At 45.2% G+C, this 20,138-nt stretch overlaps 1 protein-coding gene and 1 pseudogene across 1 annotated transcript in view; one reads left to right on the top strand and one right to left on the bottom strand.

Moving 5' to 3' along the window:
• Window positions 1–2,948: 2,948 nt before the first annotated feature.
• Window positions 2,949–20,138, bottom strand: part of LOC119813206 (solute carrier family 22 member 21) — a 64,468-nt gene continuing 47,278 nt past the window's right edge. The window contains exons 9-10 of the mRNA XM_042055009.1: window positions 5,202–5,337; window positions 2,949–3,239 (exon numbers count right to left, since the gene is read on the bottom strand). Of these exons, the coding sequence (XP_041910943.1) occupies window positions 3,164–3,239; window positions 5,202–5,337 (212 nt within the window). The 3' untranslated portion in view covers window positions 2,949–3,163. The remainder of the gene's footprint in view (window positions 3,240–5,201; window positions 5,338–20,138) is intronic.
• LOC119811489 lies at window positions 14,738–15,349 on the top strand (annotated as a pseudogene).

Raw genomic sequence — 20,138 nt, 5'->3', positions numbered from 1 at the left:
ATTTGTGTTGCTATATACTCACTAGAGCATGGTCAAACTCCCAGTGGCCAGCCCCTTAAAGACAACTGAGTCCTTCCCCACCTGCACTCCCACCAGAAGCCATCAGTTGTGAGGAGCTACACGTCAGCATCCTCACTGCAATTTTTAAGAGCTCTCTTGGATGGTTTCCCAGCTAGGCTGTTACTTTTTGGGGGTGGGGTGGGAGTAGGGGTTGTCACAGAGGTCTTCTCTGTCCCTCTTTCTCAACTGTGCATCTGCACTCAGTGACACCACGGCAAAAGCAGCTTCCTTGTCCTTTCCATGACTTCCACGTGGTTTCTCATGACAGCATGGTCCGCGGACATCCACATTGTCTCTGGTTTCAGCACGTGTCACAGACCTCAGCATGGTCTCCAATGGCAGCATAGATCACTGATGTCAACACAGCCCTCCGCTGCAGTGTGGGCTGTGGATATAATCAGCCCTCGGCAGCAGCACAGGTCAAGGGCATCAACGTGGTCTCCAGGGCATCAACATGGGCCACAGGCAGCAATGTGATCCCCAGTGGCAACATGGCCTCAGATGGCTGTGTAGGTCACTTATGTCAACGTGGCCCCCTTGCGGCAGCACGGCCCACATTCATCAACATGACATCGGCATGAATAAATGTCAAACAAACATACAAAAAAACCCAGTATAGACAGCTATGAGGGCCCACAGATATGAGCCTGTTCCACCTTGACTGGAGGTCAGAGAGTGTGAGCTTATTTTTGCTCTTTCAAAATTGTTGACAACAGATATGGTTACAAACAAGAAACTCTGGGCTAGGGTGTGGTTAATTCGTATTTTGAGTATAGAGGTAGATCCGCTCTACCTGGACCAGAGGTCGGGGAATTCAAGTCTATCTCTTATATTATGTTAATGAAGGCTGTTTCCTCTTCCTCCCCTTTTGGAGTGAAGTATGTAAGCATGTGGAAAATAAACACAGGTGGTTCAGTATTCACTGGATGCCCCTCCTGGTGCTGTTCTGTGTTTCTGTCCCTAATTTCTCTTATACCTCTGTTCCTTTTGCTTAATAATTCTAATCCTCACGCTCCTACCCTGGAATGTATGAATCCCGTCGAGGCTGGTCTTTGACAGACCGCTCCTGAGGAACACCTGAGGTTGACCTCTGATCTTCCTGTGCATGATCACACAAGTGCAAAGATAACTGCACACAGGAAAGAACATAAACACACACACACATGATCAGAGTGTTGATACTTTACATAGAAACTGTGTTAAAAATATTACAATAGAGAGAAAACCATTCCAAGTCAGCCTGGATCAATTAATGATGAGCATCTTGAAATAACAACAGTTTATTGAAATGTTGTATCAAAAAGTCTCTTATAAAATATTCACATGAAGAAAATGTACATTTGAAGAGCACAGCTTTTGGGAGGCCATGCCAACCAGCAGCATAATAAAAAAAAAAACCAGTCTGTCATGTCATTGCATGTGCCCAAGGGACAGTAGTTTGTCACAGCACTGCTCTCTAGAAGCCACTTTTGAGAAAGCGCGTGCCCCCTGGGCCTCATGTCTCAGGAGTGACTCCGTGCCTCACCCCAGTGTTCTGAGATACACGTCGTTGGTGCGTAGTCTCAGAGCAGATGGTATTACGTTACCCATCAGTGGCTTCAATCTTTGGTGCCGCTGGCTTCTGGCCCTGAGGTTCTGCTACTGGTGACCTCACAGTCACCTGATTTGGAAGATGTCTACTCATGAGGCACAGAAAAGTGTGCATTCGTGGGAACAGTCTGCAGCCTCGATAGTCTTCTTTCCTGGTACCCAGTCTTCTTGGCTGAGAAGTACACAAGCCGTCACTATCTGTTTAGCCAGTTTGTGCAGTTTATCAGCAAAACGCATCTGAATCCAGAGACAGACACAGAAGATTAAGCATATGCTCAAAAAATGCTTGTTAGGGACCATTTACACAGTGTATGTGCACATATATGTATGCATGTGGTGAAAGCATATGCACACATATGTGTGAGGGCACAGTTGTCTGTGTGTGCATGTGTGGAGGCCAGAGGTGGACTTTAGCTGTCTGCCTTTACTTTCTACCTTGTTGTTTGAGGCAGGGTCTCTCGCCAAACTTGAAGTTCACCAGTCTTCTCTGGACTAACTGGCTATCAGGTGCCTAGGTTCTACTTGTCCCCGCCCTCCAGAGTTGGGCTTCCTGATGTTTCTGATTGTTGGACAGAGGATCTGGGGGTCTGAACCCAGGCCCTTAGCTTGCACAATGAGGACTCTGTTCACTGAGCCACCTCCTGAGAGGCCTTCAGTAGACTAAGATGTGTAGAAGCTGCTGCAGCTGTAACTAAGTCAGCCTGACTCTGTCCTAAGAGCAGATGGGCCAGGCTACAGGATCTCGCGTGCATTCCAGTTGAAATACTACTTCTGGTATGTTTGGATGTATGCATGTGTGCAAGGGTGCCCATGCATGTACGTAGAAGCTGGAGGTCAACATCAGGGGTCTTTCTCCATCACTTTCTACCTTAAGTTAATTTTTAAAGATTTATTTATTTTTATTTTATGCATGTGAGTTTTCCCCTGCATGTATGTGTTTGTACCACATGCATACAGTGCTGGGGGTGGGGTAAGGCTGTATGAGGGCAACAGAGCTCCTGCAGCTAAAGTTAGTGAAGGTTGTGAACCATCATGTGGGTTCTGGGAACTAAACCTCGGGCCTCTGGAAAATCAGTCAGTGCTATTAGGCACTAAGCCATACCTCTAGCCTCATGTAAACATTTTCTTGGGGTGGGGGTAGGGGACCAGATCTTGTTGCTATGTAGCTCAGACTGCCCTCCAATATGTGACTCTTAGTGAAACCTCAGAAGATTATCTGGAAGGGTGGCCCAGAGTTTAGAGGACGACCTGTATTTCTCCACAACAGGTCCAGCTAACGCCCATGTTCCCGTCAGTCCCTTTCAGCAGTAAAGGCTTGGATTTGGTTTGTTTTGTTGAGGCAGGGTTGCTTGTGGTCCAGGCTGGTCGGGCACTCCTGACATAGCCAAGGATGACCTTAAATTCCTGATCTCCTGACTCCCCCTCTACATGCTGGGATTACAGGTGTGTTCCAACACCCCCAGGTCATCCCACACATCTGTGTTCCAGGTTCCCACGTGCAGAGGAACCCTTATTAGAATGCAGTGATTAGAACCTTGGGGTTTTCTTCTCTGTCCACAGAGGCTGCTGGTTTTTTCCCACATCTGAACCTGGAAAGAAAACAATGGCTGAAGAAAATTAAACAGTTAGGACTCTTCTCCTTAAAACACCAAACTGACATCGGAAAACGTTTCCCCATTCGACCAAGGAAAAACCTGTGAATTCTAACTAAGGAGCCAAACAGGAGCAGACCTGACTTAGGATTTGAGCTACTTGATTAAACACAAAGCCTAGAATCTAAGCTCTTCAGTTTCCATGAAGAAAGGATTGAGGGGTAGCAGGAAGTTCATGGCAATACTGAAGAATTATACTGAGGAATCAGAATGATTAGATGTATTACCAAATGCAGGTGCCTGTACAGATTTGTGACAGACCAGTATCTGCACATACGGACTTAGCTTTATTATGGCCTGCCACAGCTAAGATTTTATCTCACAGAACCCCTAGGCAGCCACGTGAAATATTCCCATGTAATAAATGGAAGACCAGTGGCTGAGAAAACAAATAATTCTCTATTAATTAAATTATGCCATACATTGGGAATTCGGAGCTAGGCCGATGCAGCTCAGAGTCTCAGTTTTTCCATCTAGCCGCTGAGCTTTACGCCTCTTTGGTCTTTGCCTTTGGGTCCTGGCACTGAGCTCCCAAATCTCTTGTGGTCTCCTGAGTGATGGGGTGATGTGTTGTTTTGGTTCTATGAGGGGCGCTTAGCTAGCCCAGCATGGGGACCGGCTGCCAGAAGGAAGAAGCCTTCATCTAAGAGCACAGACCTTTGTGGCTTTGCTCTCTCAGCCTCTGCAGAGAAGGGCAGGGTGGGGATAGAGTGAGTGATCAGTCAAGCCCACAGGATGGAGAATGTGCATCCAGTGGGGTTTGGGGAGCTCCTGAACCATGGCTTGCCTCTGCTGTCAGGGGAGCAGCGCACAGCTTCCTGTGTGCAAATGACACGTGATCGATCGGCTAGCTTACTGCTCCTGTTGCCACGCCTCTCACTGTGATGGGCAACCCCATGGAGAACCTAAGCCAAAATAAACTCTTTCCATGTAAGCTCTTCTTGGTCACAGTATTTTAGCACAGCATCAGAATGGTATCTACTACAGTGATAACTGGGGGAAATCAAATCTCTCCTTCCACTCTGGGATCAAGGAACGGAGCTCAGGCGCCCAGTCGTGTTGGTCGGCACCCTCACCCTCTGTGCCATCTCACGGGCTCCTCTATTTCTTTATACAAATGATGAGTAGATTGATTTTCATGTGTGCTGCACAGCTAAATTTTACCTTCTCTAAGCAGCCAGTTCTTGTCCTTTGCTGGCAAAACCTCTTCCCCACGACTGCAGAACTTGGGACATCAGCCTCTGTCCACATTTGTGCTTTACATATTTCCCCTGCTTATCAGCTTTGATTTTGTTACTGGTTTTTGTTGGTTGTTGGTTTGGGGCCAGGGTCTCAATGTGTAAGATAACCTTTAGCTCTTGATCTTGTCTCCCCCTCTTTGCTCAGTTCACATTTACACAAATTGTTTTGTTCTTGTAGATTCATGATTTTGTATTTTCAGTTCTAAATATTTTCCTAGAATTTATCTTGATGTATTGGGAGGATTTAATTTTTTCTTTAAAAATTTTGATTATTTTTATACATGTATATATGCATGTATGTATGGATGAATGGACTCTGAGGGGGTTCATCATTTGATCCAGGCTGGTCTTGAACTCCTGTATTCATGTGACCCTCCTACCTTACTCTCCCTTGAAGCTTGGACTATAGGTGTGTGCCCTGCTCTTCCAAAAGGATTTTAAGTTGATATGTGGTTGGTTAATTTGTTTTAAATCATATTCTGAATTCTTTTATTTTCTTGGGCTTCGTTCTCTCCTGCCCCACTGGTCTCTATCCTTACGCCGTTGCCATGCCAATATTCCTCAGTACCCCTCCGCTAATCTCCACTCAGAGCTCCTCTTTTCCAGACCATGCTCGATATTCTCCCACGTTTACTCTTCCAATCCTTTTGCTACTTACCCTCTCACTTTCTGCATCTGGTCTAAGTTCTCCGGTAGAGCCACTCCAAAACTTTCTGGGAAAAAAAGCGTGATGATTCCAATCAGGACGGTCAGGCTGCCCATGAGAATGTAGGGCAGGAGTCTGTTATAGGCCCCTGTAAAGCACCGGGCACAGAGCATCAGTTAGATATGCATGCGCTCCTGGGAGTCATTTTGTCAAGGTGCAGGCAGGCTGTGAGAGCAGATTTAGGCTAAACTTTTTCAGAAGAAGAAAAGTCAGCAAAATACCACAGGTTGTTCCAGTGGGATGCCACAGCCTGCTTCTATAATTATTTACCTCTGATTGTACATTAGCATACTGCTAGGCTCTAAGCTAACTGTGCATGTCCAACAGAGCGTTGACAGGTGTTCCTTGGAAAGAAGTCTTCACTGTCAGAGAAAGCTTAGGTGAGGTAACTTGAGATGGGTGGTGACAGCGAGAAACCTACCTGACTTCATTTTAAAGGCAGGACTCATTATGCTGTATTTTTAAAAATAAGTTTCTATTTACTGTGAGAGTTGAGCAGCTAGCTCTGTTTCCTGAAACCTGACCTTTCCCAAGTCATGATTTTAATTTGTTTCTGAGACTACCCTGACCCTTCCTGACCTTCCTAATCACATGGTTGGTGATCACATGGTTTTTTTTGTATTTTTTAATTGCCTATTTTTTCCTTTCTGTAAAACTATTCATGATTTAAAAGGGCCCAAGACGTGGATTCAGAACTTCCCTCTTTAACCCGACTTAGGAGGCAGTTGCTGGCCAGCTTTTGGGTGCACCCCACAAAAAATCAAGCTTGCTTCGAATTTGATTCAAATTGTGGTAGTTGTAATGGTTTAAGTAAAATGCTGTGTGAAGGGCACAGTGGCAGAAATGTTCCTGGTCCTCAAGTGGTGGCAGTGGGCAGTGAGCCATAAAGCCATGCTACAGGTCCCTGAGCAGCAGTAGGCAGTAGCCAAGACCATGGCAGGCCACAAAGGCAGTTGGGTTCCAGGCAGGAAGCCACGTGGCAGGTGAGAGACCAAGGCACACCATGCAGAGTGAAGTTGGATATTTATTTAGGGAGAAGGGGAAGAACAGAGAGAGAGAGAGAGAGAGAGAGAGAGAGAGAGAGAGAGAGAGAGAGGGAGAGGGAGAGGGAGAGGGAGAGGGAGAGGGAGAGGGAGAGGGAGAGGGAGAGGGAGAGAGAGAGAGAGAGAGGGAGAGAAACAGAGGGGAAGGAGAGAAGTAGGGAGAAGTGAGAGACAGAAGGCTAGTAGCTGAAGATCAGATTGCTTCAGAGGACAGGGAGGGGGGAGGGAGTGGGCATGGCTTGTCTCTTAAAGGGACAGGACAGACCATTATAGTAGTGATCTTATTCTTGCTATTGGGAGTAACATTTTCTGGAGGCCCCAGCGAGATTCAGACCACTCACTCAAATTTTAGAGATGGACTTTCACTCTTGAACTCCAGGGCTGAAGAGCTGCTTCTGCAGGCACAGGCTTTGAAATGTCCCAAAGCTCCAAGGCTGCCTTGGATAGTTTTCAGGCTATCAGAGTGAAGTGCCATACTGAGATATGCATCAAGCGTCTATGAAGGCCTTCTGGTGAGTCATAGTCTGGTTCTGTTGTGTGGGACACAGAGGGGGTTCGATGGGATGCCAATATTCTCCCATCAAGGGAGTGTAAAACTCTAGAATAACTCTGAAGCCATTTCTGACAACGTTGAGGCCATTTCTGAGGCTTCTCAGCCTTAGTGCTTCTCCCCCCCCCCCCCCGGGGAACCAAGGACCTAACAACTTCACATGCACGTACTGGAATGTTGGGGATTTTTCCATCTCCCTGTGTCCTTGTGGATGTTCTCCAGATAGAACTCAGCTATTGGAATTGGGGCAAGATAACCCTTAGATATTGACTCAGTTCCTCGGCCTTGGTCAGGGGATATTGACTCAGTTCCTCGGATACGGTTAGGATGAAAAACAACCCCCAGATTCCCCTCTTGTTTCTGTGGCTTTTTGCTTTAAAAGTAGCCTGTACCAGCTATTTGGGGTCTTTCTGGCTTCTCGAATGCTGAAAGACCCTGTTGCGACACAATTAATTAAATCCTCTTGCTTTTACATCAACTGTGGTGTGGAGTGTTTTCTTAGGGTGATTCCTCCTCGGTAATTGGACTCCAGGGTCCAACAGGAGGACCTGAGTTCAGTCCTCAGGATATACAAGGCAGAAGGAGAACCTAGAGTCCCTGTGGTAAGGGACACTCAAACTGTGAAAGTTGAGTCTCTGGCCTTTGTGCACTTCCTTCCATCCATTAAGACTCACAGATACAACCTGTCCTCTCATCTCCATACGAACACTGTGGCCCAAGCGTGCCCTTCCCTCCATTCTTTCCCTGTCTCTCGACTATCACCTTTCTTCCTTTGTATCTCTCTCTCTCTCTCTCTCTCTCACACACACACACACACACATCCCCATCAGCAGATAGTTGACGATGGAAGGTGAGGGGTGGCCTTGGGCTTGGAGCTACTCTTATTCTGGATTATTAATGTATACTGAGGCCCCCATCCACTTGTCTTATTTGTTACAGCAGTTTCATGGTGAGTTGTTATATGTTAATACGGTTAGGTTTAATCTCTAAAGAGAGGGGCCGGTCCTTTCCTCCTGGTTTCTATTATGAAGAAATACAGGTCTAGCAGGTTCAGTAGTGCATGTTTTTTTTTTTTTAAGTTTTCCATTTTTTAATGTGTGGTGTTCATGTGTAAATGCTTTTTGCATGTGTGTAGTCATGCAAGGCTAGAATTACAGGTGAACCATCACTTATTTATTTGGGTTCTGGCATCTGAACTCTGGTCCTTAGATACTTTAACCATTGAGTCATCCTCCAGCTTCTGGTGCTTGCTAATAATCCCAGCTATTAATACTTCACTTGCTGAAGCTATCAGAGTGAAGTGCCATACTAAGATATGCATCAAGCGTCTATGAAGGCCTTCACAAATTCAAGGCTAGCCTAGGTTATATAATGAGCTCAAGATCAGGGTGGTCCACTTAGCAAGACCTTGCCTCTAAAAATAAACAAGGGGGTAGGGATATAGCTCCATGGTAGAGTTCTTGACTAGTGCAAGACCCTGGGTTTAAAACCGCAGGGGTTAAAAAGTTGAAGAGAGACAAAAGAAACAGTTTCCTTTGTGTGATGCAACGTGTCAGTAGTAGATCAGCCTGTATTTTACAGCAGGAGAAAGGTAGTCACACTAGAAAAAGGGAATACATCCCCTTTGCGTTATTTGTGGCTTTGAAGTTTTTTGCTATTGTTTAGTCTAACTGCACCACCCCACATTTATTAGTTATTTATTTCTGTCGGCAAGTGTGTGGGGAGAGGAAGAGATGCTGACATCAGTCCTCTCCTTCTTCCATGGGGGTTCCAAAGATGGAAGACAGTTCATAACCTTTCATGACCACAGGATTTGATACCAGCAATCATGGTTCTCCTAGATAATTTTAATGTTTTAACCATCCTGATTTAAAAGAAATTTTTATTGTTATTCAACACATAAACTTTATTTCTAGGGCATAGTATGACAATGACATTTCATTGCATCTAGACAACAGGCAACGATGAGTTGGTCTTTTAGAAGAAGACTGGGAGGGAGCTGTCACAGGATTAAATAAACACACATTCAAGATTTGTGTATGTGTGCACAATGCATGTGTGTATGCGGGTGGGTATGCACATCTGTGTGCATGCATGTGGAGGGCAGACGACTGTGGGTGTCATTCCTCCTTGGGTACCATCCACTGTTTTTGAGAGACAGGGTCTCTCATTAGTCTGGATTTCATCAAGGAGGCTAGGGTGGTGCACAGTGAGCCCCAGGGGTTTGCTGCCTTGCCTTTCCTGGACTAGAATTGTAAGTGTTTAGTAACATACCCAGGCTATTTTATATGGGTTCTGAAGGTCACACTCAGGCCTTATGCTGGCAAAGTGTAAGCACATTAACAACACTAAGCTAGTGTTCTAGTTCAAAGTTGTGAATGAATTGCAAGGAAGAATGTAAGCTGTGCTTGAGGGCAGGCCCAGCCCACGAAGCATGACCTTAGGTGTGGGTGTTTGACAGGATTACTGCTTAAACACTCCAAAGGCCAGTGTGATCTCTTAAAGAACCGTAGCTATCAGACTGCATATGCCTGTCCATTCCTGGGGTGATTCTGGTGCCTCAGATGTCACCTGTTTATTAGGGACAAAGGATGGTCAGGATATCTGTGTCCCTAAGGCTGTCAAGCAGTCAGAGGGGAAGGCAAGCATACCGCACCACCTGTGGAATGTCTCTTTGGCTTCTCAGGTCAGCGACTATCCCAACTATTCTAGGGTGCTATGCACACTTGTCTCTTCTTGAATGCTAAAACACATCTAAAAAATTAAGTCAGCTTAGAATGGATTTGTTGTCATCATTGTTAATTGTTATTGCTTTTTTTGTCTTTGATCGGTGGGTGAGTGTGAATGCAGGTGCAAGGGGGGACCTGGTGGGGATCAAAGGCCTCACTACCGTGTGGGCTGGTCCTCGCCTCACTACCGTGTGGGCTGGTCCTCGCCTCCCGCCTCATTTGAGACAGAATCTTTCATTCAGCACTGCATGCCACAGGTGCCTTGTGAATTTCTGTGGAGTCTCCTGTCTTTGCCTGCATCTTGCTCTCAGAATGCTGGGACTGTGCATGACTTTATGTGTGTTCTGGGGATCTGAATTCAGGTTCTCACAACTGCATGGCAAGCAGATAATTGTGCACGAGGGGAGGGGTGGAGAGCGGAGGGGGGTCCCTTCAAGTGTCACAGCCGACAGGGAAAGGAACCACAAGAGGCAGAAAGGAAAACTCAGTTCAGCCCCACTTAGTTGATGCTGGTTTAAACTTCTAGAGCGTCGGACACCTGGCTGTTCATGGTAATATTTAAACACAGTACAGTTTGGACAAAGTTTACTGGTATGTTGCAGAATATTTGTTTACACTGTAAAGATATGTTTCTGCCTAAGTCTCCTTCTGATAGGTTTAATAAAGACCTAAATGGCCAATAGCTAGGCAGGAGAGAGTAGGTAGGACTTCCGGGCAGAGAGAGAGAGAGAGAAACTGGGAGGAGGATTCTAGGCATGTGGATTTGCCAGCGAGACATGGAGAGGAAACAAGAGGTGCAGGGTGGAGGAAAAGCGATGGCACGAGGCAGAATGGAGATTAACATAAATGGGTGGAGTTACAAGAGCTAGTTGAGAACAAGACTAAGCTAAGGCCAAACTTCCATAATGAATAATAAGTCTCTGTGTCGTTATTTGTGAGCTGGTGGCCCAAAGAAAAATCCAACTATAGTGGTGTGTGTGATGCCATCTGGGTGCACAAGTAGGCATAATTACATTGAAACTCAGCTCAAAGTACATGTGACCATGAAGAGGGTTCCATATAGCTTAAGGGTCTAGGATCTGCTGTGGTTCTCTGACTGAGAGAGCATCTATGATATAAAGATATATGATACATTTGACATCTCCCCTAAGGATGGATTCTATTGACTGAGAAAGCTAAGCTAAAGCTCTAGTGAGGGAGAGTCTGGGATAAACGTTCTGGCTCACCAGGTCCTTAGCAACTGCCACTCTCAGCCTCCTAGGAGGAAAACAGGCTCTTCCTCCTCTGAGGAGACCACCACGTGTGATTAATGTTATCGGTTTCCCCAGTGGACTGTGGGCGCAAAGACCTTTGTGCTCCCAACAGAATTCCTAATTTGTGTTTCTCTCTCTTAGTAGCTACTCTCCTGGTTCAATCTTGTTTTCTTTGCCAGTTTATGCTTAGCAATGTCCTCTTTTTCTCACCTTCCTTCCTTCCTTCCTTCCTTCCTTCCTTCCTTCCTTCCTTCTTTCCTTCCTTCTTTCCTTCCTTCCATCTTTTCTTCTTTTCTTCCTTCTTTCCTTCCCGCCTCTTCTCTCTCCTCTGCTTTCCTTCCCTATCTTTTCTTCAGGGCCTCATGTAGCCTAGGCTGGCTTCAATTTTACCACCTAGTAAAAGATGACCTTGAACCGCTGGCCCTCTCTACCTGCATGGGGTTCTCTCCTTCCTTTCTGTAGGGTCAAGGTCATCAATGACCTTGGCTTTCTAACATTTGATCAGCTTGTCATTGTAGAGTTTTCTGCATAGTCCATGTATGGCCCCCTTCCTCACTGCTGCTCCTGTGCTCTAACACATATACGTACTTACATATGTGACCATTCACTGCCTAGCTTTTTAATGGGAATTTGGAGCATTAAAAAAAAATCTCAAATCATGGCAGTGGTTTTGTGTAGGTGCCTCTCCTATTCTTAGCCTACCCGTCTTAGGGCCATGGGTCTGTGTTTTCAAATTGCCTTGATATTTGGAGCAACATCTCAAGCTGAGCTGATTATGTTGGACACTGGTGGAGCCTGGTGAGGCTGCACACTCTGTAGGTTTTCTTCAGAGGTAATGGGTGGCATATTGTTGGAGTCTGCCTCATTCTGAACAGGCAGCAAATACACAGCTGCCTAAGCATGGTCACTTCCCACCCCAGTCTACTGGCTGATGCTTTTGCAAGTCTTACCCTAAAGGATGAGCTGTTTGGGTAAGAACTAAGAACTCATTTTTTTAAATAGGAAAATTAAAAACTATTATTTATTTATTTATTATGTATACAATATTCTGTCTGTATGTATGCCTGCTGGCCAGAAGAGGGCACCAAACCTCATTACAGATGGTTGTGAGCCACCATGTGGTTGCTGGGAATCGAACTCAGGACCTTTGGAAGAGCAGGCAATGCTCTTAACCTCTGAGCCATCTCTCCAGCCCCTTAAAAACTATTCCTAAGCCGGGCGGTGGTGGCACACGCCTTTAATCCCAGCACTCGGGAGGCAGAGGCAGGTGGATCTCTGTGAGTTCGAGGCCAGCCTGGTCTACAAGAGCTAGTTCCAGGACAGGCTCTAAAAAAACTACAGAGAAACCCTGTCTCAAAAAACCAAAAAAAAAAAAAAAACTATTCCTAAGCCTTCATCTCATTAATGCTGGCCTCTGGCTGCCCTTTGCCTAGGGCAGCTTTGTCCTTGGTACAATGTGCCATCGCCAGTAGCACTTGGGCCAGTCCATGGGTGACAGAAGAACTCTCTTTCTCTCTTTTTAAAGATTTATTTATCTATTAAGTGTACAGTTTCTGCCTGCATGCTAGAAGAGGGCACCAGATCTCATTATAGATGGTTGTGAGCCCGATAGTTGCTGGGAATTGAACTCAGGACCTTTGGAAGAGCAGCCAATGATATTAACCTCGGAGTCATCTCTCCAGCCCCTAGAAAACCTCTTGTAACTAAGAATGGGGAAGACTCTGCAATAGTTCTGCCCTGCTGAATTCTGGGGACTAAGAATCAGAGGTCTCTGCTATGGTCCCCAGGCAGATACCTCTTACCTTGTGTATGGACTCTGTGACTGCTGCCCCTGTTTCTCTTTCTGCCTCTGATAGAATCATAAAGTGTACAGTTGAATATAACTTTTTTTTCCAGAAACACAGAAACCTTAGGCCAAAGTGACAACTGGAGCTGGGAACAAAGACGACACAGAATAACAGGTGTCTAAGAGCATTCCTTGTCACCAACTTCTTTTCAGATAAACCCATTAGCTTAGTAGGGGAGGAAAGGGACAAGGACATTCGCTGATGGTGATAATGACAGTGGTTTCTCTTCCTGCAGAACACAGCTCTGCTCTTGTTTACTCAGGTGCTTGTATCGATCAAGTTGATAAAGTTGACAGCATCTCGAATAACCCAAGAGTCAACCTCTGGGCAAGCTGGTGACAAGCTCTGGACTGTGTTAGCTGAGGTGGGAAGACACCTGATGCAGCTGGACTGAATAAAAGGAGGAAGTGCTCTCCACTTCCTGTCTGTGGACACAGTGTGGCCACCAGCCCCAAGTCCTTGCTCCCATGGCCTCCCTGCAGTGATGGGCTGTACCCCTAACCCGTGAGCCAGGGTAAACCCTTCCTTCCTTGTCAGGCGTTTTGTGACAGCAACAGGAAAAGTAACCAATCTGGAGCTTCTCTGGGGCACAGAGTTGTGTGGGGCGTGGCCTGCTCTTCCTTACTGACCCTCAGCCTGGGTTCCATTGGAAACTTCCAGATAAGTCAGCATAGTTTCTAACTCTTAGAAAGCTGTCTAACCAGGATTAGTAGATTAAGATCATGGCTGCTCCTCCAGAAGACCAGGGTTCAATTCTACACGGTCACCAACAACTCTTGTGACTCCAGTTCCGGGGGATCTGAGGCCCTCTTCTGGCTGTCCCAGGCACTGCATGATATGGTGCACAGACAGACATGCAGACAAAACACCCATATACACAAAATTTTAAAAAAATTAAGTAATCTTTCAAATGCCAGTGAAATAAGAGACAAAGCAAACCAGGAAAGGTTCCTTTCTGAATACAAACTCCACCTAAACCTTTATACACTCTTCAGGATGGAGTAATTGAACCTACATACGCTTGACAAGGGCCCTACCAATGAAACTCAAACACCTGCCTTGTGAAAATGCTGCATTTTCAGAATAAGAGGCCTGTGGGAGACACAAATGGTCCTGTCCAGGAGACAAGAAGTGGCTCTTTGGAGACACTGTGTGGAGTCAGGGTGTGGGACGCTTGTCCACAACTGTGAACAGACACTGGCCTAGGAGACAACAGTGGCACTTCCGGCTGTCAGGACACACTCCTGTCCTTGAACCCTTGGACGTGACACCCAGAAGCCAGCTGCCTCTGGATCTTCCCAGGGCTGGCGGTCAGCACTGGAGCTGATGCTCCCCAGGCAGACAGTGCTCGCTGATGGGACAGCAGGGAAGGAGCTGTTCTGCTGTCCCTGCAGTGGCAGCCCTGGCACCGGACACACACCCAGTGACCAGTGCAAAGGCTCAAGGACGCGTGCAGTTGGCAGTGCTGGGGAAGGATGTGTTGGCAGCTGGCTTCTGTCCCATGCAGCAAGTACACAGCAGGTCACTAGCAGCGGGTCTTCAGAGATGGCCTTGTCGCTCGGGTCAGGATTCTAGCACAGCATCCTCTTATCATGGAGTTCTAGCTCTTTCTAGAATCCACTCTGGGCTCACATGGACAAAAGACGTATGGCAGTGATGACTTCCACTCTGCTCACCAGATCTGTTCTCCTCCGCTGTCCTGTAGACTCATGTTCCTAGGATAGGCTGAGGGGTGTGTCCAGTATTACAATGGGGAGGGAGTGTGGGCTCCTCGATGCTAAGTCCCCTGATGAAGCTTAATATTTCTTGTCAATGTGATGGGCTTTTGAATCACCGAGGAAACAAGGATTTGGGTATACTTGTGAGGAAGTTTCTAGATGGGGTTAACTGAGGAGGAATGATCCACTCTAATTGTGGGTGGTGCCAGGATATGGGATAGGGAGCAGGACAGAATACAAAGGAGAAAGGGCGTTCACAGCCATCAGTGCCACTGTAATGCCAGCGCTGCCTCTCACCAGCAGAGCTCCCGCCGAAGGAGAAGGGGTAAGTAAGGAGGTGCCCACAGTATGGCTCGTACAAAGCAGACAACCTGCAAATCCATAGGAGGTAAAGCACCCTGAAAACAATTGGCTATAAAACCCGCTCTCAAGGGTGCGAGCTCTACTGGAAGGGTAAGGAAACCTCATGTTTACAGACCTGGTGCTATGACACTAGAAAATCAGACTCTAGCCGGGCAGTGGTTGGCGCACACCTTTAATCCCAGCACTCAGGAGTCAGAGGCAGGCGGATCTCTGTGAGTTGGAGGCCAACCTGGTCTATAGAGCAAGTTCCAGGACAAACTCCAAAGCTACACAGAGACAAAGCTACACAGAGAAACCCTGTCTTGAAAAACAAAAACAAACAAAACCCAAAACAACATCAACAACAACAAATCAGACTCTATCAGAAATCCACTGACCTTCTGATTCTCAAACTCCCCTTCTAGTGTTGGGTGTGAGAAATTGCTCACGTCTTCACAACATATCTGGGCCTTTAGTGTGCAGCTGTTAGCACGTTGCAGGAGTCAAATGTGGCCTATCTGGTTGGCCGTTGTTAAGCTCCCAACCTGTGTGATATCCATGCCAAACGTAACAATTATGGCGAAAGATATGTAGCTAGCATGCCACATATGTGGATGACGTGCTTGAGAGTCTGCAATGAGGGGCTGGAGAGATGGCTCAGAGCCTAAGAGCACTGGCAGCTCTTCCAGAGGTCCTGAGTTCAATTCCCAGCAACCACGTAGTGGTTCACAACCATTTGCCATGCAATCTGGTGCCCTCTTCTGGCATGGAAGTGTACATGCAGAAGGAAATTGCATACATAATAAACAAATTAAAAAATAGTCCACTACGAGAAGAAACATTTTATTCTCAAAAATAATTTTTCTGTCTTCTTCCTGTTATCAGTAGTTCTGAATCTTAGAGATTTTTTTCCCCTATGGCATCAAGAGTTACCTAAGTATATGATTGTGAGTGGAAAGATAGGGGACGGAAATCAGGTATGGGCAGTTTTGCCATTTTCATTTGTGTGTGAAATTTTAATATAAATGCAAGATGTAAAGCGATAACGCAAGCAAAATGTTCTAGGGAACACATTTCAACTTTACAATAATTATAAATAAACCTGTTAAAACTTTCTGGACAATGCCAACACTGGATTTTTTTTAAAAAAATAAGTAAACTTGTTTTTTATTTCTTTCCTTTCCCTTCCTTTCCTTTCATTTTATTTTTGAGACAGGGTTTCTTTGTGTAGTCCTGGCTGTTCTGGAACATGCTTGGTAGTTCAGGCTGGCTCCCATCTCACAAGGATCCACCTGCCTCTAACACTTGAGTGCTGGGATTAAAGGTGTGAACCACCACTGCCCAGAAAATAAGTAAATTTCTTATTGATGGGGGTGGGGGAAAGGAGAAAGAGAGCTGGGCCCAGACACTCATCTTTTTCTGTCTCCTGAGTAGTGGCACAATGTGACCAGGGGTCTCACACTCCTGCTGCTATGACACATAACATAAAATTTTTGTTTTTGAACTTTGTCTTTTCTATTCCATTCAACTAGACAAGGACAAAGTTACATTTCAAGTTGAAAGCATTTAAGGGCTGTAGTGTAGATTCGATATATGTTGTAGGCAAGAGACGTGTGGTTTGATCCTCAGCATAAAAAGATGAATACATGAGAAGACAAGTGGAAAACAAACCCGTGGCTGATGAGAGCTGCAAACCTGAGATTCCCAAGAGCCAAGGCTGTAGAAGGCGCCAGCGGTTGTTCCCTCACTGAAGGGAAACATAGAGACCAGAGGAGGCAAGCTCTAAGCATGTCTAAAGAACTGTCCTAGGGTGGAATAGCAGGGGTAGGGGTGAGGGTGGGGCAGTGGTTGGGTGTTGATGTTAGAAGTACAAAAAATACTGAACTGATGAATCAGCTGAAACAGGAGGTGGTGAGGCTTTCCCGTAGAAAACAGAGAAGCAGTTCTTTATAGACAACTAAGGAGGGAACTGCTGCCCTTTTACCCAGACGTCTGTGGGCAGGCTACGGGTGCTGTGCCTGAGAATGACATGGGGACGGCGGGGGGGGGGGGGAAGCTGGAGCGTGGGACATCATTGACCCTGGTCTTGAGCCCCACTTCCTCCACACTCTGTGTTGCTTTGGAGAGTTTGGCTGTCCTTTTGTATAACCTAAGATTCTGGCAAGCCTGGGGAGAGTTAAGTGCAGCCCAGAAGGAGACTCCGTCCAGCTTTGGGAAGAATTCAGCTTCTGAAATCAGTGCAAAGATTGATTCCCAATCTGAACTTTTACCATCCCAAGCATCTAGATTCTTTCCCAGAGCATGGAAGATAAAGTGTAGGCACAGACAGAATTTCTTAAATAAAAATCTGTTGGGTTAAAATCTGGCTTCAAAGAAAAACCCCAACAAATGCCCCTGGAATGTAGCTATTTTAGTCCTACTGTTTCTGTCCTTCCACCAAGTCCTGCCTTTCAGGAACTGACTGGGAACTCTGCCTGTTTTGGGACAGATCAGTTTTCAGTGAAACTCAAAGGCCTTCGGACCTGAGGTGTTAGTACAAATGTTATCTCAGACCTAATGTCAGCGGATTCCTGTAGAGCCTGCTAGGATGAGGGGTGTGGATCCAAACAGACAGGGAGTTCTCTATTGGTTGCTGACTTGACAAACCTTAGCTCCGACCTACCCTTGACCTGGCCCTCTCCTCCTTCTCTGCCCTGCACGTGAGACCATGGCCACATGGGGAAGAGGGAGGACTGTGGAAAGTCGCACTAGAGCTGTGGCACTGCCCCTCTCTCACAGAAGAGGCTCTCAGAGATCTTATTCTCAGGGACTTGTGGGCTGGTGCTGGTACTAGGGCTGGGGTTTGTGCTGGTTCTGGGTCTAGGGAGAAGGATGAGTGAGTAAAGTGCTGGCCATGAAAGAATGAGAAAGTGAATTCAAATCCCTAGCATGTTGTGGGATATTCTGATCACATTCTGACACTCCTGAAACTTGCCAATAAAGTTAACCTTTGAATCATGGGGTGGACCCAGTGACTAGCTAACTGGAATTGGCTACAGAGAAGCCAGCAATTTGGATAGAGGAGACACACAATAAAGAAAGGCTGGAGACTAGAGTTTGAACTTCCTTTTTGGGTTCTGGGATGAGGGAAGAGATGTGTTTCTTTGCAGTGTCTCCAGCAAAAACTCAACTAGTTGCTACTCAATCTGAGCTATCAGGTTTTCACCCCAGACTTTGGGATTCCCCAGTCTTACTGATAAACAGAACAATGTAGACTTAATTTGAGCCTATAAATCATGGCTCCAGCCTTCTGGAGTATGCATAAGGTGTGATAAAGGATGGCATTGGACTAATGAATGCAGATCAACAAGGGACAGGCAAAATAAAACTTTGCTATCAGAAAATGCCACGAGGGGCCTCCTGCAGGCCCTAATATCAAACTTGGTTTAACTATTCCCTGTCAGTGTCAGAGAAACCCATCCACAGAGCAATGAAAAGACTTAATACCTGTTGTTAGAAACCAAACTTCTCTGGATGTGATCAAATACAGAACAATTTCAATAGATACAACAAAAAGTTCAGGAGAGACCAGAAAGCAAGTATTTTGGCAAACTGTTGTAAATGATCAGAGATCAAAGCCAAAATACAAATAAATGGCATTGAAACTGAGGATTTGATATACACAGGTACAGATTTAACAATAATTTCACCAAAATCTTGGCATCCAAATTGGCCTCTTGAGGAGGTAAATATTCAGCTTTTAGGGATTGGAACTTTCTCAGGTAAAACAAAGTGTAAAATAGGTTGCATATAAGGGCCAGAGGGCCAGAGAGGAAAATTAAAGCCATATGTGGCTACCATAGCAATGAACTTAGGGGGATGTGATTTATTGCAGCAATGGAAAGCACAGATTGACATTCCTCCAGTATTAGAAACAAACCATAAAATAAAGAGTGCTGCTGAGAGAAATATTAAAAGGTATTATGAAGAACAGTCACTGACTGTTCAGGATGTACATGAGCAGAGCACAACAGCTGTTTGTATTTCAAAGGATCAACAGCCCTACCTTTAAAATGGTGAACTGAAAATCCTGTGTGAGTAGAACAATGGCCTTTGACATAAAAAAAATCATAGGTACTAGAACAACTGGCACAGGAGCAACTAAATACTTAACATATTAAAAAAATTAACCAGACCTTGGAACTCTCCTGTATTTGTCATTAAAAGGAAATTAAAAAGAAATTAAAAGATATAATAGCCATAATAAATAAGCTGATTCAGCCAATGGGCTCTTTACAGCCTGGAATTCCCTTGCCTTCTTATTACCTAAGGGATGGTCTATTATAGTGACTGATTTTTTTTTTTTTTTTGGTTTTTCGAGACAGAGTTTCTCTGTAGCTTTGGAGCCTGTCCTGGAACTAGCTCTTGTAGACCAGGCTGGTCTCGAACTCACAGAGATCCGCCGGGTGGCGGTGGCGCACGCCTTTAATCCCAGCACTCGGGAGGCAGAGGCAGGCGGATCTCTGTGAGTTATAGTGACTGATTTTAAAGACTGTTTTCTTTTTAACTACACCTTTAGAAGAACAGGACAGAAGAGCGCCTATTTATAATTCCTAGCCTGTTAAAAGGTAGCATTGGAAAGTTCTTTCACAAGGACTGTTAAACAGTCCCATCTTATGTCAATATTTTGTACAACAGCCTTTAGAACTATTTTGTAAACAGTTCCCTCAATCTATGATTTACCATTAAATGGATGATATCTGACTTACTGATTCAGATGCAGATACCTTAAGAAAAATATGTTTGAACAAGTGAAGAGTATTTTGCTTGTTGGGGGAATCTCAATTTGCTTCTGAAAAAATACAAAAAGAAAATTCTATTAATTATTTAGAATGTATGATAGGTTTACAGAAAATTCAATCACAGAAAGTACAAATCAGGAGAGATCGATTTTCAAAGATTTCTGGGAGATATTAACTGGCTACAACCCACAATTGGATTGACAACTCCAGAACTAAGTGATTTATTTCAAACCTTACAATGTGACAAAGACTTAAATAGTTCAAAAAAACTATCAGCCGAGGCTGAGAGAGAATTGACTCTGATAGAAAAGAAATTATAGGATGCACATGTGAATCGCTTAGATACAGGGTTTGATTGTATTCTGGTTATTTTACCTACTACACAATGTCCTACAGGAATTCTTATGCAGAGAGAAGATAATATTTTAGAATGGATTTTTTTTTTACCACAGAAACAGAGTAAAAATTAAAGACCTATGTAAAAAGGTTTCTGAATTGATTTTTAAAGGAAATTGAGACTTTGTCAATTATGAGGAACAGACCCAACAGAAATTGTGGTATCATTTATAAATGCTGAAATTGCCTCATTATGGGCAGGAATGAACTCTGGCAAAGGGCTTGCAGTA

This window comes from Arvicola amphibius, chromosome 4 (assembly GCF_903992535.2).
Source record: "Arvicola amphibius chromosome 4, mArvAmp1.2, whole genome shotgun sequence".
Taxonomy (NCBI): domain Eukaryota; kingdom Metazoa; phylum Chordata; class Mammalia; order Rodentia; family Cricetidae; genus Arvicola; species Arvicola amphibius.
Note: the sequence above shows the minus strand (reverse complement) of the source record. Positions and strands in the feature narration are given on the sequence as shown.